Consider the following 16,704-nt stretch of genomic DNA (forward strand, 5'->3'; position numbering starts at 1 on the left):
GCTCTCTCTCTCTCTCTGTTTTCTATTCCTTTTAGCAAACATTATTCGTCATGTGCAACATTAAAGCACACTGCTCGAAATTGGCATCACTTGCATTTGCATAACAGCGTAACTTAATAATAAATACATAAATATGTGCATTTCATTTTCAATGTCATTTGCATAATTTACTTTGTTGAATTGACTGAAGTATTAACTTATTATAATGTGCAAATGAGCCACCAATTATATGTACGAGTATTTATTCTGGCTTTTGCGCAGTGTAACAAGTGCTGGGTAGAGAGACTTTCGTCTAAGTAGAACGCAAAGAGCACTTGTCGCGATCGCTCTCTTTAATGTTTTGCGATAAGCTTTAACTGTCTTGGAGCGCAACGTTAGCTTCGCTCTCCCAGCTGTTGTTGTTGTTATGATTATGAGTATGAAGTGAGTACTCGGTTGTGGGCTACGACTGCGGCTCTGCCTCTGGCGTTGGCTCTTTGGCATTAACGATCGTGCTGTGGATCCGACGTCGGCTTTGCAGTCGCCGTCGCCGTTGGCGTCGCAGTCGTGGCTGCTGGCCTATAAAAGCAGCGCATTTAGTGTGCGTTGCTTTTCGAAGTGAGCTCAGTGTTAATTTAACAGCGAAGTTGGCCAGCAGTGAGTGCGAGTTCCCCAGAGCCAAATACGAAGCAACCAGTTACCACGTCAAAGTCAAAGACATCTCGAGTGAAGCCGGGAGACTGCAGAGACACAAGATCCAAGTAATAAAATTGAAATGCCAAACACGAACTGTGCGCGTGTAGAACAGTGTTCGATCTCAGATCTCCGATTGTGTAGTGCAGTGTTGTGATGTTTTCAATTTCGTTAAATCTGCAGCAGCAACTGCAAGCCAAAGTGAATGTGTTGATGTGCTAATATTGGAACAATTAATGTGCCCACACACAACGATGCGGGGTGTTAACTCCTCATCTCTATCCTCCCCACCGCTCTCTCTCACTCTCTCTCGCTATCTGTGGAAGGCGAAAGACTGCCAATTGGCCAAAGTGTTTGATGGAACACATCGCGCATTTGAAATTCGCAATCGAAATCTGTTTGTCGACTGCTCGTCGAGTGCGTGATGAAGTTATTGTTGTTGTTGGTGTTGTTGCTGTTGGCGGATTGGGTGTTGTCGTGTTGCCAGCGAAACAAACTCTAATTGAATTATTTAATAATACACAATGCAAGAGCAACAAAACAGCATATAAATGTTACGGGGCAACAAAACAGGCTTTAAAACCCGAAATTGCGGTCAAAATTCGTTCGTGGTTGTTCGTGTTGTTTTTGTTTCTGTTTCTGTTGTTGTCTCGTTGTCTCGTCTTATATAAAATACCTGTTCACTCTTTGCACGCTGGCTCTTTGCTGTTTGCCGTTTCAGACCGCAAATATATCCAAACACACACACACACACACACATACACGCACACTATTATGCACACATAATAATAATAACACTACTAAACAAAACTGATAAAAACGTTGCAAGAGATACGAGTATGTGGCACCCTTTATGGAAATGAAACAATTCAACAGCAATTTACATGCCTACTGAATAAACAAAAACCTCACTGACGAATTATTATTCTATAAATGTGAGGGGGATGGAGGGGTAGGTGTTCTATTGTAGAGTTGGTAGAGTTGAAGTTTACTCAAGTGGGCAGAAAAGCCCAGATCGCAGATCCCGAGGCAAAACTGTTGCATTGAACGTGTCAATTTTTATTGTGAGAACTACTCTCATACAATGCCATTTCTCACTCTTTCTCTCTTTTCTCCCCGCTCTCTTGCACTCTTGCTAATGAGCTGATAAGCAACTGGCAACAATCTAGAGATATAATTCCAAGAACTGAGAGTCCCGGGAAGAGCGATTAGAATTCGGAAATCTTGTACTTTTTCCACTGCGATACACTCTCTGATACACAAATGCTTGACTATCACTGGTTAATTGGTAATCAATCCACAGTGCGTATGCGTAATCACTTTCGGACTCTCAATGAACGAGCTTGGTAGTCAATAAATTGTTTGTTTTTACTTTGCTAATACTCCTCCACATTTTACGATCTTTCCGATCGATTTATTGTGCAGCAATTTATAGCCTTTTGTTATCTCACTTTGGGGCATACAAAAGTGAGTGAACACTCATAGGTATTCACAGTGTTTCCACACTAGTTTCGGGCCTCTTATCTTGGAGTGATAAGTCGTGTCTGCAGCGCGTCGTTTGATTCATTACGTGAAATGCTTTCGTTGTTTTGTTTACAATTAGAATTTGTGGTGGAGCACGACTGAAACTAATGAATTCTGCGGCAGAAGAATCGTTTTAATTACGGCCAAACAGTTTTGTCTCAACTGCTGCCAACAACTCAAGAGACTTTTGTGTTTGTGGCCGGCCGGCAAATTAAAATGCTAACCACAACCAATGTGCGTGACTGTGAGGGGAAAGACAGACGAAAGGGGGAAAGGGTGTGTTAACTATTAATGATGGCTACTGAAAGAACAAAAGAAGGAGCGAGAGAGATGGGAGAGAGCTTTGAAGACTTGTGTCGCACTCACTAATGACAAAACAGAGGCAAAAGAGTGAAAAGACATGCAAGAAGTACGTGTTGCACCTGAATTGTCCCTCCTCTGACTCATGTCACAGCACTCTTTGATACCACTTATAAGTGAAGGAGGAGCGAGAGGTGGAGGTGCAGATGGGAGGGCAGTAAACACGTTCTGTGCTAAATGATAAAAATTCCAATTTGTTACGCCCATTCAAAAGAAATTATACTCGAACTTGTGCGTACGATTCAAATCTACATGCATAAATTCAACACACACACACAACCACACACATGTTAAGTGTGTGTAAGTACTTGAGTGTGCGTGTTACACCCGGACCTGAAGTTGCCAGTTACGTGTGGCGACACATACGCATTCATATCACTGCCGCAGCGAATAGAACCAGATGAAAACAATAGCATCGCAGCAGCTGTAAAAAACAACAAGAAGGAACTGCTATCTAGTGGAGGTCGAGTAATAGATACCCTTCTTAGTTTTTCTATACTACTAAAAAGTCACAAAGTCTTCAACAAACTCAATATACTCTTCGGTAGTTTATAGCAATAAAAATAAATAATACCAAAACAAGAATGTTGAAAACAAGAAATTGCCATTTGAGTTAGAACAGAGAAATCATGTTTGCGAGATCGGCGAGGGGAATGGAGAGAGGGGAGCAGCGGGGATAGAGACCTCGAACTCGAACTAGAGCTAGAACTAAAGTAAAGCAGAGTAGAGCGGAGTAGAGCAGACCGGTAGCCGCAACGGAAAGAAAAGACGGTGACGAGTGGAAGATTTGATAAGAGTTGATATACGCACACACAAACACATAAACACACACACCCACACACACACAGTCATTCGCTCACACACATTCACTTTCGGTAGTTCAGCAAGTTCAACGAATTTGTTTTGAATTTAAGCTCGCCAGCTCGACACTTATATCACACACGGTTATCTATGTTAATGTTCGTTTAATTTAATAAACAATAAATAATAAATCAATTTCCCCCAATTTAGATAAACTCGCTAGAGGAAAATTTTATCGAAATCGCATAAATTGACTGAGCCGCAAAATGTGTGGTAAGTAATTATAACAATTAAATGATTAATAAAGTCAAAGTTGACTGACACTCTTGAGTGTCCGCATTGTTGGCTAATTCCATTTCTTAAATTAGATAATTGAACGCTTTTCCGAACAAGTTTGCATAATCTGGGATTATTTATGGCAGCTTTTATCTATGAATTTGGCAATTAGACATTCAATTGACGTGCATAGGAATGTCACAATTAATATGATATTTATATATACAGCTTTTGCGCGAATCGAATCGAATCAAAGTCGATTGTGTCGACGGCCTTTCGCTCCAAAAATAACTTGCACTCGACGCCCACAAACGCCAAGTTAAAGCAAAGTTAAAGCGAAGTCAAGCTGAGCCACTTAAGTTGGCCACAAAGCAGCCAAACAGCCAAACAGCCAAGCAGCAACCAAGTGCTGCACTTACTTACAGAGCCCAACCCCAAACTGGTTTCGTTTCTCGATCCAGATGCAGATTTCCTCATAGCCGCAACTGGTCCGTGTATTTGGGGCTGGGGCTCAATGGGTTCAGCTCTTGTTGCGAAATGTGCTTGTTGCATGTTTATCTGTGTATTTTACATACATTGTATATCATTGGATTGTAGTTTATAATGTGGAACTGCAGTTGGCCAATACTGCGCAGTGTTGAGCAATAGTAAATCTCCCACTAATCTCACGATTTTTTTTTTTTGCAGGAATTTTCGCATACCTCAACTATCTGACGCCCAAGACGCGTGAGGAAGTGTTAGATCTGCTGGTGACGGGTCTGAAGCGCCTGGAGTACCGTGGCTATGACTCGACTGGCGTGGCCATTGATGGCCCGGACAACAAGAGCATTGTGATGGTTAAGCGCACCGGAAAGGTCAAGGTCCTAGAGGATGCCATTCACGAGAGTAAGCAGCAGCTCTTTCAAATTGATTCTTCCTCATACTGATACTGATTCTTATGCCAACTTCTAACACAGATTTTAGTGGGGGCGAGTACAGTGAACCCGTGGCGACCCACGTGGGCATCGCACACACTCGTTGGGCCACCCACGGTGTGCCCTGTGAGCGCAACTCGCATCCACAACGCTCCGACGAGGCGAACAGCTTTGTGGTGGTGCACAACGGCATCATTACCAACTACAACGACGTGAAAACCTTCCTGGCCAAGAAGGGCTACGAGTTCGAGTCGGACACCGATACGGAAGTCTTTGCCAAGCTGGTGCATCACTTGTGGAAGAAACATCCCAACTACTCGTTCCGCGAGCTCGTTGAGCAGGCCATTCAGCAAGTGGTGAGTGCTGTTCAAAGGCAATCGAAGGCAGTCAGTCGAGTCGAAGATACATTTATATCTTTTTCTATCTCTCTCTGTGTTGTAGGAGGGCGCCTTTGCCATCGCCGTCAAGTCGAAGCACTTTCCAGGCGAGTGCGTCGCATCCCGCAGAAGTTCCCCCCTCCTGGTGGCCATCAAGACAAAGACTCGCCTGGCCACAGATCACATTCCCATTCTCTATGGCAAGGGTGAGTTGTGCTGACAATTTGTTCCCGTCTAATCTCATTCTAATTCTAGTGCCAGTTTCTCTATGTAAATATGTTAACTTATTCTCTCGTATCTTGTATCTTGTATCTTGCATCTCTTATGTGTCTATGTTATTCGTGTTCGTTTCCAAATAACCATCTGTCGCTCCCTGCTGAATCTGAATCTGACTCTGACTCTGACTCTCTGACTCTCTCAACACTCTGAAACTCTCAACTCAACTCTATCGCCCCTCTGCATCCCTCGGCGACCCCTCTTCTGCCCCCTAGACGACAAGAAGGCGAGCTCCGATCAAGGTAGTCAACCAATCTACGCCTCAAACTAAACTAACCCAACTCAACCTCTGGCGGTGTCCGGTTACTACAAACTAATCTTCAAACTCTTCTCTCTACACTTCCCCTATAATTACTTTGCTCTTGGTGTTGGTTTTGGCCTTGGTCTCAGATGAATCCTTTTACTAACATAACAACCCGAAACTAAATTTGTGTCTAATAACTTTACCATTGTTTGTATTTTTCTCTCATCTAGATGCCGAATCCGGCAAGCCCCAAGGTAATTACAATTTTAAATATTTCAATTATTTGCTTATTTTGCTTTTTTGGTCAGCTATGATTCCAAACCCCCCCTCCTCCTCTATATACTCTCACTCTATCTATCGCACTCTATCTATCTGCTCTGTGTTTATTTTCCATCAAATTGAGCAATTTGAAATGCAATCAAAATATATATTTCTTTAAATACAACATTGAACAGCTAAAGACTTAGGCAATGTTTATTTTATTGAATTTCTTCATCTCTATTTGATTTTATCAATTCAAGATGCATGCGAATTGATTAAGGAAACTCTTACTTAAAGTTTTCGGTAATCCAATTAAAAGCATAAATGAAACAATTTCGATTTAAATGGACAATTGTACACGCTCATTTCTATCGCAATTGAATTCTCATACTAATATAATATTCACCTATATTTTTTTTAGTTAGTTGGACACTCATACTTACACTAATTACATAACCACAGCAATCGGAAATAGTCGAAATAATTGACTTTTGTTCCATTCTAAATCCATTTGCATTTTCCCGTTTTTGCCGTTTAAATGTTACGAATGTTGCAATTCGAATTGCAGTTTGGAATTCGAGTGTGGAATGAGTGCGCGTTTTGGCACTCGAAAAAGCTTAATTAAATTCGAAATTCTAAAAAAATATTGTTTATACGATATGTAAAATTCGATTACAAATTGCTGTTCATAATTCAGATACCCGTCTCCAATGAAATTACTGCCTTTAACTCTCCTCTGTATCCCTCTCTATTCAATCTCTCCCCTCCCATGTCCTGGTGATGGTGGTGGCCACTTTGTGGCCTTCCTGCTAAATGTTTGGCCAGATGCCTCGTCGATGTTTTGTTATGTGTTTTGTTTGCCAAAATGTTGACTTTCTATTTAATTTCAATTTTGATTTTCATTCTCTTTCCTCTTTCTCTCTTTCTCTGGGTCACATGCACACTCATAATACAAAACAAATACTCTCATATATACTTATATTTATGCATATTTGCCTATCGCTTGCACCTCCAACAAACGCGTTCTGCCTTTGTTCCGTTCTCATTCCGCTGGTGAATTCGACATCGCCATCGCCATCGACATTGCAACTGCAACTGCCACACACACACTGTAAATGCCACCGAACGAATGCAACGCCAACAACGCAACAACAAATTCAAACCTAACAGAATTACGTCCACATGGACAAACTCGTGAATTGCCAGTGTTGCCCCGTTCGGACAGCACCTCGGAGTTCATGCCGCTGGAGGAGAAGGAGGTCGAGTACTTCTTCGCTTCGGACGCCTCGGCTGTCATCGAGCACACGAACCGTGTCATCTACTTGGAGGCAAGTTACTTAAAAGTCACCTTAAATCATTTTCAATTCATTATTTATCCTACATTATTCTTCCTTCTTTAGGATGACGATGTCGCCGCTGTCCGCGACGGCACTTTAAGCATCCATCGCTTGAAGAAGAGCCTTGACGATCCACACGCACGTGAGATCACCACACTGAAGATGGAGATTCAGCAGATCATGAAGGGCAACTTCGACTACTTCATGCAAAAGGAAATCTTCGAACAGCCCGAGTCCGTGGTTAATACAATGCGAGGACGCGTTCGCTTCGATAGCAACAGCATTGTGCTGGGCGGCATTAAGGATTACATTCCAGAGATCAAGCGCTGCCGTCGCCTTATGCTCATTGGCTGCGGCACCTCATACCACAGCGCAGTGGCCACACGACAGCTGCTCGAGGAACTTACAGAACTGCCCGTGATGGTGGAACTCGCTTCCGACTTCCTCGATCGCAACACGCCCATTTTCCGTGACGATGTCTGCTTCTTCATCTCACAGTCCGGCGAGACAGCCGACACTCTGATGGCCCTGCGCTACTGCAAACAGCGTGGAGCTCTCATCGTGGGCATCACCAACACTGTGGGCAGCAGCATCTGTCGCGAGTCCCATTGCGGTGTCCACATCAACGCTGGCCCCGAGATTGGCGTGGCCTCCACTAAAGCCTACACTTCACAGTTCATCTCACTGGTAATGTTCGCTTTGGTCATGTCCGAGGATCGTTTGTCGCTGCAGCAGCGTCGCCTTGAGATTCTGCAAGCTCTGTCGAAGCTGGGTGATCAGATTCGCGAAGTTCTCAAGCTGGACTCGAAGGTACAGGAACTGGCCAAGGATCTCTATCAGCACAAGTCGCTGCTGATCATGGGTCGCGGATACAACTTTGCCACCTGCCTGGAGGGAGCTCTGGTAAGTCACTCCTCTTTTCCATATTCATTCAGTTTGCTCATTTTACTTTATTTTTTCTGCAGAAAGTCAAGGAGTTGACGTATATGCACAGCGAGGGCATCATGGCCGGTGAACTGAAGCACGGTCCTTTGGCCCTGGTGGATGACTCAATGCCCGTGATGATGATCGTGCTGCGTGATCCGGTCTATGTGAAGTGCATGAATGCCCTGCAGCAGGTGACCTCGCGCAAGGGCTGCCCCATCATCATCTGCGAGGAGGGCGATGAGGAGACAAAGGCCTTCTCCGCGCGCAACCTCGAGATTCCCCGCACCGTCGACTGCCTGCAAGGTATCCTAACCGTCATCCCCATGCAGCTCCTCTCCTATCACATCGCCGTGCTGCGTGGATGTGACGTCGACTGTCCGCGTAACTTGGCTAAGTCCGTGACCGTGGAGTAACCACATCCAAGGGGGATCTCTTTCCATGATAATCTCTATATGCACACATACGTACACGCTCACTCACACACACACACACACACACACAACTCGCATATTTGCATGTATACACTTTGATTTTATAATTACTCTTTCATCAAGATCCAATCTACTTAATACAATTAAATTGACATTGTTTTGTTAAATGCGTCGCCTTTTCAATGATTTCTCTTTGCGAATCGCCAAAGCATAATCCAAGTGTGTACTAAGTCTGCAGGGGAAACTTTAATTAAATTCAACTTTAAATTGGATGACATAAAAATGTAATGCCCTAAAATGTGTGCCACAAAAAGCATAAAAAGATTGAGGCCGGCAGCTCAGACTTTGCTGGGGTCTTTCGTGGGGACTTTGGGGCCAAACGCAAAGGGCGTTTATTTTATTGGAAACTGCGGTGGTATCAGCAGTAAACGGTTATGTCTTCAAGCCACAGCCAAAACGAAAACCAACATCCAGCTACCAGCTTCCAACTACCAAATCCAAACAAAACACACGCGAATAAATGGAAAATATCAAAATGGCCAGCGCTAAGCCAAAATCCTTTCCTTCGTGGCCTTTTCCCTCACCTTTCTCAGTTATTGCAATCGCCAGGTACTCGACACACACACACTTACACACATACGCTCACATGACTTTCACCGAATTGAACATGTTGAGCAGTGTTCTTATTATTTTCCATTTCCATTGAATTTTCGAAGGGCGCATAATCTAGATTAAGAGCTGCGGGGCGTGGAATGAAATGGGTGGAAATGGCGTGGCAACCGTGTGGAAGAGATGAACAGAAAGAGCGAGAGAGAGTTGACGGAAACTCGACTCATACTCGTACTTGGACGACGGCCAGGCGATGCCGGTGGCCAAAAAGGCGTTAGACATATTCGGGTTGATGTTTTCATTGGCATCAACAGCAGCAGCGGCAACTAAACGGGAAGCATCTCCTCGCTTAGCTAAGTGTATTGTTTTTGCTTTTTTCCTCTAGAATTTTCGCGAAAAGTGGTAGACAAAGCGAAGCGAGAAAGTGGAACAGTCTTCTCTTATTTTCGCGGATCGCAGTTGGGTCGCTTAGATCTATTTATAGTTAAGAAAACGCATGGACTGCCTCTCACTCTCTTGCTATCTCTTTCCATATTATCTGCGGATTCAGCCGCCATTGTTGTCGACAATGCCACGTTTGGTTAATTAACCCATGGACTGTCAAGATGTGAGAGCTTGCGACTGAAGAGTTAAGCTGTCAGCGGATTAAATGGCATATGTGGGAGAAATTGAAATGCCGTGCAAGTATTTATACCTAGTATATATAACTCTGTATTTATTGCCTGTCTTTCGACTACTTGCCAATTGCAAAGTGGTTGGTTAAACCATCTGCCAATTGGTTTTCGATTGCAATGCGATTTCGATGCGAACCGAAGAAGAGTTTAGTCGCTTTTTCACAAGTTGTCAGCGTAGTCAAAGTTGCAAAGCCACATAACCCCACCGGGTTGAAGAGATTCGATGCGAATGGGAGTCCTTGTCGAGTCACCTTTCACTCGTAAGTGGCTCACTTTAATGTGGTGCCTCGCTGTGAAAATGAAATGAAAGCATGTTTATGCATTTTCCGACGTGCAAAAACTTGTGAAACTGTTATACAAACACGTTCACGTAATAACATAAGAAACTTTTATCTCGCCACAGTCGTGAGCATCTCCTAGAACCCGAAGCCCACAAACCCACAAACCGACAACCTCAACCTGTCTACCTTTGGCATTGGCTCTTTAGCATTAGCTTTACCTTCAACTTCATCGCTACCAAAGCCACTTGCCAGTTGCCAGTTGCCGGTTGGCATTACCATTGCTATTGCTGGTGGCACGTTCAGCTTATTTCTACAATTGCCTCATTAGAAACTGTAATGCATATCCGGTTTATGGCCAATTGCCACTTTGCCGCACATTTTTCACACCGTCTCCATCCGTTTTGCCACACTCTCGATAGTTGAAAGTTGAATGGCGGCAATTAAAACTAAGCCCAACTACATGTCAGTTGTCAGTTGTGTTCAATAAATTATCTCATGGCATCCACTGCCATAAAAAGTCAAACTTGGCAGACGTTACGTATACGCAATGTCAACCATGTTAGTTGCTAAGTATCCTGTTTCGATGTATTGCCATTAGCCAGATAACAGTCGGGATTTCTGTTATTACTTACTGATGCTCCCCCCTCGTTTCACAACGTAAAGCACAACTCTCAGTTCCATATCTTGTTGGCTTTCTGCTTCAGCACTCTCAACGCAACGCCCAACACCCTGTGCTCTATGGTGTACATTCAACACTCTGCACTCAATTGATTGGGGCAATTGGTTGGGCACTTGGATGTTTGATAGTTGCTCTGGGGGCGGAGCGGGAAGCAACGCGTGTAGATTGATGCCATTGATGGATATCGAATGGTGCTGAGCCTGGACTATTTAGACTCTTGGGGATTTGTGGTATTCGTAGTGTGTTTAGCGCCACGTTAATGCCAGACACTTTCCGTTTTGTCGCTCTGACTTCCTCACTCACTGACGCCTCGTTGCTGTGGTGTCAATTTATTTTGGAATGTCGGGCGGTGCCTTTAGGTTCCATTTGGGCCCTTTGACGATGAAGACGGCAGCCGAGAATCCATTTGACCAAATTGTAATTGTCAGGCCACAACTAGCCACAGCAGAGAGAGAGAGAGAGAGGGATAGAGAGCGAGAGGTCCTGCGGGAGAACAAGGACACACTTTTGTTTTGTTTTGGCATGTGCAATGTTTCAATGGGTTTCGGCATCTTTATCAGGTGAATGTTCCTCGGGGATGATAACAAATGCTTTGTGGAAACTCGCATGGCAGCATTAAAAGAAGAAGAGCAGAAGGCCAAGAACAGTGGAAGGCATAGAGGTAATTGAATATACATATTTGCAAAGTTATCTCATTTCATTCTCTGTTTCAGCTCGAGGAGAGCGCGCGTAAACCCGTTTTAAATATGCAACAAAAAGTTGGCAAAGTTAGTTCAGAAATAACTTTTGCAATGCCGCGTGCGGACTTTTGTTGAAGCCTCTAAACTGACGCAGGGGACGCAGAAGGGAGATTTCCATGTCCAAGGGGATTTAGCTGGAATTGTGGTTATTGTTATTGTTATTGTTTCACCAAAAATAGAACTTTAGCTGGATTGGAAACTGGAGACAGCTATTCAAGTGCATCAGTTTGTTAAAAAGTTTCCAAAACAAAGACAATCCAATATAATTCAAATGATAATTGTTATGTCTTTTGTCATAACAACACAATATTTTCAGCACAAACAAAAAGAAAAGCAAAAGCAACCGAAATTACTAACATAACAATGAAGCCAGGTGACTAGATCGGGCATCTTACCTGAAATATGCTCCATTTTCTCCCTCTCCGGATTTGATTATGAACAGTTGCCACATGGCACATCTTGGTAAGCAAATGGTTTTTAGATCTCTTCATTTTGCATAACACGGGCTCAAGCGAATCATGTAGCGTACGTTTCCCCCATTTAATGTTAATACAACACAAATTGAGTTCACCACAGTAGGAGTACTAGCAACTGCTTTTGTTAGAGCATAATTTATACTTGCATAATAGTCTGTCACAGTAGTAACTGCATCTATCTGAGTTTGTCAATGTATAACGAAGTACTAGCAAGTGTTTTTGTTGGAGCAAAAAGAGGAGATCATATTTCTGTTAGAACGAGAAGTCTAATAACGGAAAAGGTGCAACTAGCAACTTTCAATATAGAGAAGAGATAGTCAAGGAAAAAAGAGATGTTAGAGTGAGAAATATAATAGCAACTGCTTCTGATTGAATCTATCAGCATAGAAGGAAATGTTGAACTTGAATCTGTTAGAGCAACGTGTTGAAGAGAAGCCTAATAGAGATGAATAAGCTTTTAGTAACTGTTACAGTGAGAGGTCTAATTGTGGAATAAGAATAACTAGAAACTGCATCTGTTAGAGCTGTGATGAGATACTAGCAACTGCTTCAGTTGGAGTTTGCCAACGTAGAAGAAGTTGTCAGCATCTGCGTCTGTCTATCATAAGAGGAAGGAGTTGGTACCAGCTGCTTTTGTTACTGCCTCCTACTCACATTGGGGTTATTTGCAATTCCAAAGCAAATTTTGATGGCACAGCGTGCAACATAAACCACAGCAGCAGCAGCAACAGACATAATAACAACAATAATAAAATCGACTAGGACAAAGAAAAACAAAACAAAATGAAAGAAAAAACAAAATTTGTTCTATCAATTCATATTCATGCTTTCTATACCCTGAGTGAGCATTCTTGCATTTATTAAGTATACGCACAGGTTGTCGGTCCTGAATTCATCTGCATTTTTGTTATGAAAAAGGCATATCTAATAGTCGAGTACCAGCCGCTGTTCTTACGTATTTTCAGTGGCTTCATAGCACTCTTTCTGCTCCTCCCCATCAGCATATTATTCAATTCAAATTCCCAGTGCAAATTTCGGTCGTACTTTCGACAGCTGCGACCGCTTAAGATGTCTCCATCTCTGTATCTAACTGTGCTTATGTGCCGATGAGTTTCCAATACGACACACTATTGCACCATCGAGATGCCGATGGCGATGTCGATGTCGATGTCGATGTCGACATGGGTTGCCTTTTTGCATAAAAGAAAAACGTCGCTCATACGCCACGTTGACTATAATATTTCGTGGAACTAATGAACCACGCAACATCATGTGCGGTGCCACTTTGTGTTCGGAGGTGCTGCTCTTGCTGCTTGTGGCATTAGCTGGCGCCTTGTGTCATTCAACTGTTGTTGCTCTCTTGCGGCTGTCTTTGTTTGCCTTTATGTTTTTGTTTGCTCTTGCTTCTGTTCAGAACTCAGACCCATACATTCTTGCTGCTAAATGCATGTTTGCGTGTATGTGTCTCTGCGTGTGGGCGTGGACGTGAACGTACCGTGGTTGTGGATGTGGACGTGGGCGTGGTAGTGGGCAGGTGCAGAGGCTGCTCCCTCGGCAGCTCCATATGCAAACATATTTATGTGGCTACGTGCTGCTGCATATCTTTTCAAAAATTTTACAATTCACCAGTCAGACAGGCGAAAGCACTGAAAATATTTCCCCAGCTTTATTCCGAAGCTCTCTTCAATGCCTGGCCACAGTCTCATCTGCATATACACGATGCGAGGCAAACACCTACAACAAGCACTACAACTTCGAGTTGCTGTCTCAGTTCAGTTCAGAGGGAGGGTGAGGACTCCGTGCGGATGACAAATAACTTTTGACACATGATGCCACAATACCCGCTATGAATTTCATTTCATACAACGCTGCAAATGCAATAAGGGGAAAATTGAGAAATATTTGACAGGCGTTTGCGCTCGCTCGTTTTCAAACTAGTTCTCTACCCGCAACAATTCAGGAATTTGCAACAAGGAAAGATCCTTCACCAAAGACGCCTACTGTCATGGCTTTCTGCTGTGTTCTATCTGGTAACTGTGGCAACCCGCCAGCGATTAATTTGAGTACAGGATTTTGAATAATGAATACGAGTACTCGTACAACACGTCGCGACGTGGAGAAAACATGCGAGTTGCTTGAAGAAACCTTTTGGTGCTGAGCAACATTAAAGAGATTTATTAGCGTTAAGTGGATTTTAACATAAATCAGGGGAGCTCTTAAGGAACATGCAGGATGACGCTTATCTTTCCAAAAGTAAAATAGATGATCTTAGCATCCTCTGAACTTATACTCTTACGTACCTCAACTGTTTTTGCAAGAGAATACATTAAACAGCAGCCAAAAAGCGAGAGAGCAAAAAAAAGGGACAAAGCTTCTTCCCCTTATACTTGGCTCGTTTTAAATCATAAAATATTTATGCCCCCGGGGGGAGGCGAGGCGGTAATTCTAGTTAGTTTACGGCGCTCGTAAATTGAGTGGGCATAAAATACTTACAGCGAAACACATTTAATCGAAGACTGCATGGCGACCTTAATGGACATAGTGGCATCCACATCAACAGTCCAGCTGTTGAGTCCCAACTCCTTTAAGTTATGGCAGGACAGTTGAGAGCGCCGCCACTCAAGGTTGCCACCCTAGAGCACACATCAACTTCTTAGGCTCCCCTCGAGCCGTTGAACTCGAAAATCTGCTCAATTACCCGGCACGTGTCCTGTCAGACAAACAACCTTAGACAACATTGTGTCCGATCTAATGGCTTCATATTTTTGCGAAGTTCATTTCGCCACAATAAAAATCGATGGGCGCACTAACCCGAGGTGTCTGTTCCATCTTAGTTATGTTAGAATAGCCAAGTGTAATGACAAACCAATTGCGATTGCCACAAAGTACTCTTCCAATAAAATCGAACGACTCTTCTACTGCTCTTTATTTCGATTTTATTGCTTGACAATCAAGCTGCAGGTGATTGGCAATCAAGCAGTCAGACAGGACATAATGGATTTCTCACATCTCACATGTATTTAATAAACTAGTTTGATGAGCCAACAGCAAAACGAGTTGTGCGAACTAAAGTTACGAAACCCTAAAAAGCTAATTCTAATAAAGCATTTGTTCTATGCCCGGCATTAAATTAAGAAGCCACAATATAAAAAAAAACGCTCTATTAAAAATGATAAGTGTGTTTTTGGTGATTGTGTGGCTTTAAGTCTCGAGTGGTTCAGCCGGTTTTTAACCTTGAGATAAAGGCATCTTCAACTTTTATGAGCGAACTCGTGTATGCTCTAGAAACCTTTTCCGTTATGTAGATATGTTTCGAGATTTCAATAGATACTTATTAATTGTTAATATGCGGTTTCAATACTATCTGATTGTGGGTATTTTTCCTTTGAACTCCAAATGACAAATGTGCGTCAAAAGACTCGAATCGAATTCAATAAGTTCAATAAGTTTCAATTTGTGTCTGTATTTACTTAGTTAATCTTTCATCTTTTTGCGGTTAACTGAAACTGAAACTAAAACCGAAATAGAAACTAAAACTGGTTTCTATGCTAATTGGCTAGACAGAAGAATCCATTGTGATAGGAGCAATGTGCGGGAACTCGAATCAATTCACTTCCGCATGAGGCGCAAAACACGAACCGATCTCCAGCAACGAAATAGAACAAGAATTGTGTATTCTACTAGTAAATAATTATCAGCAATATTATTCACAGAGTTTAGAGTTTCGAAAGCTTAGACTTGTCTACCTACAGATATGTTAGTAATTAAAGTAAATTTGATTTAAGAAGAGGGCAAGTAATAAGGGCTGATGGTGTTGCTACTGGGGTTACGGGTGGGGGTCTGGTATGAGTATCCATGTGTGCCATCTGTTGAAGTCACCAACGAGTGATCCTCGGTTGAAGAAGTTCCATAGGTGTATCCATCGGTTGATGGCGTTGAGTAAGTGTATCCAGAGGTTGTTGTCTCCACGCTGTAAGCCTCAGTAGTTGTCGTGGTGCTCTTGGTCACCACGGGGGGAATCACTGGCGAGGACGTAGTTGTGACTGGCTTGAGGGGATGTACTGTAGGCTGCGGCGTTTTAAGGTCGTCTTCTGTTGTTGTTGTGGTGGGCACAGATTGAGTGCTGGAGCTAACATCTGGTATAAAATCAGTGTTTACCTCTGTGGTCTGCTCCGTGACAGTCTTCTCCGTCGTCGTGGTGGTTGGACCCGAGAAGCTGATGGTTTTAGTGATGCCAAAGCTGCCGAAAGATGACTTTGCCCGCAGGAAACTGTCCAGAAGATTCAGCTTCTGAGTGATTATACTCGAGATCAATTGGGAGCCCGCAGGAGAGAGTGTGGGAGCTGGGGCTGCTTGATAGGAGTAGCCTGAACAAAAGGAAAACAGATCAAATGTGATCAACTCTTTATCGCTTTCAGACACCAGACTTTACCGCTACTTGGCGCAAAAACCTTTATGAAGATTGGCTTCGCCTCAGCCATATTCACGATGATCGCAATGCAGATCAACAAACCCAGAATCGGACTCGCCCTCATGTTGATAATTATGACAGATATATTAGATAATTCGTTAGTCGTTAGACTCAACCGCGAACACTTTATTAACTGACCAGCTGCCGCGTGTTGTCGCTCACTTTTATACAACGATCTCTCATACTTGAGAAGAGCGGAGTTTGTTCTGAATTCTTTGCTCTCAGCTTGCGGCTCTCAGGGGCAGATGGACAGTTGGGGTTTTCGTTTTCGTTTTGGTTTTCGTTTTTCGTTTTTTATTTATATTTATATTTTGTTAGTTTATGATCAATGTGTGATTTGCTTCTCGTCACTCGAGTGCCAGTCAAATATAAAT

The 16,704-nt window shown here is 43.0% G+C and overlaps 2 protein-coding genes across 8 annotated transcripts; one reads left to right on the top strand and one right to left on the bottom strand.

Annotated features, from left to right (window-relative positions):
- Positions 1 to 589: 589 nt before the first annotated feature.
- On the top strand, positions 590 to 8,567 carry LOC132785622 (glutamine--fructose-6-phosphate aminotransferase [isomerizing] 2-like). Of its 6 annotated transcripts, none has more exons than XM_060791803.1 (10): positions 590 to 740; positions 3,568 to 3,630; positions 4,321 to 4,518; positions 4,590 to 4,903; positions 4,989 to 5,130; positions 5,416 to 5,442; positions 5,675 to 5,698; positions 6,912 to 7,033; positions 7,106 to 7,945; positions 8,008 to 8,567. In XM_060791803.1, the coding sequence occupies exons 2-10, from the start codon at positions 3,624 to 3,626 to the stop codon at positions 8,380 to 8,382; spliced, it is 2,049 nt and encodes a 682-aa protein (XP_060647786.1). In that variant the 5' UTR covers positions 590 to 740; positions 3,568 to 3,623; the 3' UTR covers positions 8,383 to 8,567. The 6 variants fall into 6 exon arrangements, with proteins under 6 accessions (XP_060647786.1, XP_060647784.1, XP_060647788.1 ...); XM_060791800.1 differs by having other exon boundaries at positions 591 to 740; positions 6,876 to 7,033; XM_060791801.1 differs by lacking the exon at positions 5,675 to 5,698 and having other exon boundaries at positions 6,876 to 7,033.
- Positions 8,568 to 15,324: 6,757 nt separating this feature from the next.
- Positions 15,325 to 16,453, bottom strand: LOC132785947 (uncharacterized). 2 transcript variants are annotated; one of them, XM_060792283.1, is made up of 3 exons: positions 16,292 to 16,453; positions 16,018 to 16,226; positions 15,837 to 15,950 (listed from the first exon to the last, which is right to left on the bottom strand). In XM_060792283.1, the coding sequence occupies exons 1-3, from the start codon at positions 16,392 to 16,394 to the stop codon at positions 15,879 to 15,881; spliced, it is 384 nt and encodes a 127-aa protein (XP_060648266.1). In that variant the 5' UTR covers positions 16,395 to 16,453; the 3' UTR covers positions 15,837 to 15,878. The 2 variants fall into 2 exon arrangements, with proteins under 2 accessions (XP_060648264.1, XP_060648266.1); XM_060792281.1 differs by having other exon boundaries at positions 15,325 to 16,226.
- Between the last annotated feature and the right edge of the window lie 251 nt (positions 16,454 to 16,704).

This window comes from Drosophila nasuta, chromosome 2R (genome assembly GCF_023558535.2).
Source record: "Drosophila nasuta strain 15112-1781.00 chromosome 2R, ASM2355853v1, whole genome shotgun sequence".
In the NCBI taxonomy this organism is placed as follows: domain Eukaryota; kingdom Metazoa; phylum Arthropoda; class Insecta; order Diptera; family Drosophilidae; genus Drosophila; species Drosophila nasuta.

What these genes read in the sequence shown, in the direction of transcription:
- LOC132785622 (XM_060791800.1), top strand. An exon ending in AGCAGGCCATTCAGCAAGTG is followed by an intron (nt 4,904 to 4,988) that starts GTGAGTGCTGTT and finishes TCTGTGTTGTAG; the next exon opens with GAGGGCGCCTTTGCCATCGC. An exon ending in CCTGCCTGGAGGGAGCTCTG is followed by an intron (nt 7,946 to 8,007) that starts GTAAGTCACTCC and finishes TTTTTTCTGCAG; the next exon opens with AAAGTCAAGGAGTTGACGTA.
- LOC132785947 (XM_060792281.1), bottom strand. Translation starts at nt 16,394, where the DNA reads ATGAGGGCGAGTCCGATTCTGGGTTTGTTGATCTGCATTGCGATCATC. An exon ending in GGTTTTTGCGCCAAGTAGCG is followed by an intron (nt 16,227 to 16,291) that starts GTAAAGTCTGGT and finishes CCTTTTGTTCAG; the next exon opens with GCTACTCCTATCAAGCAGCC.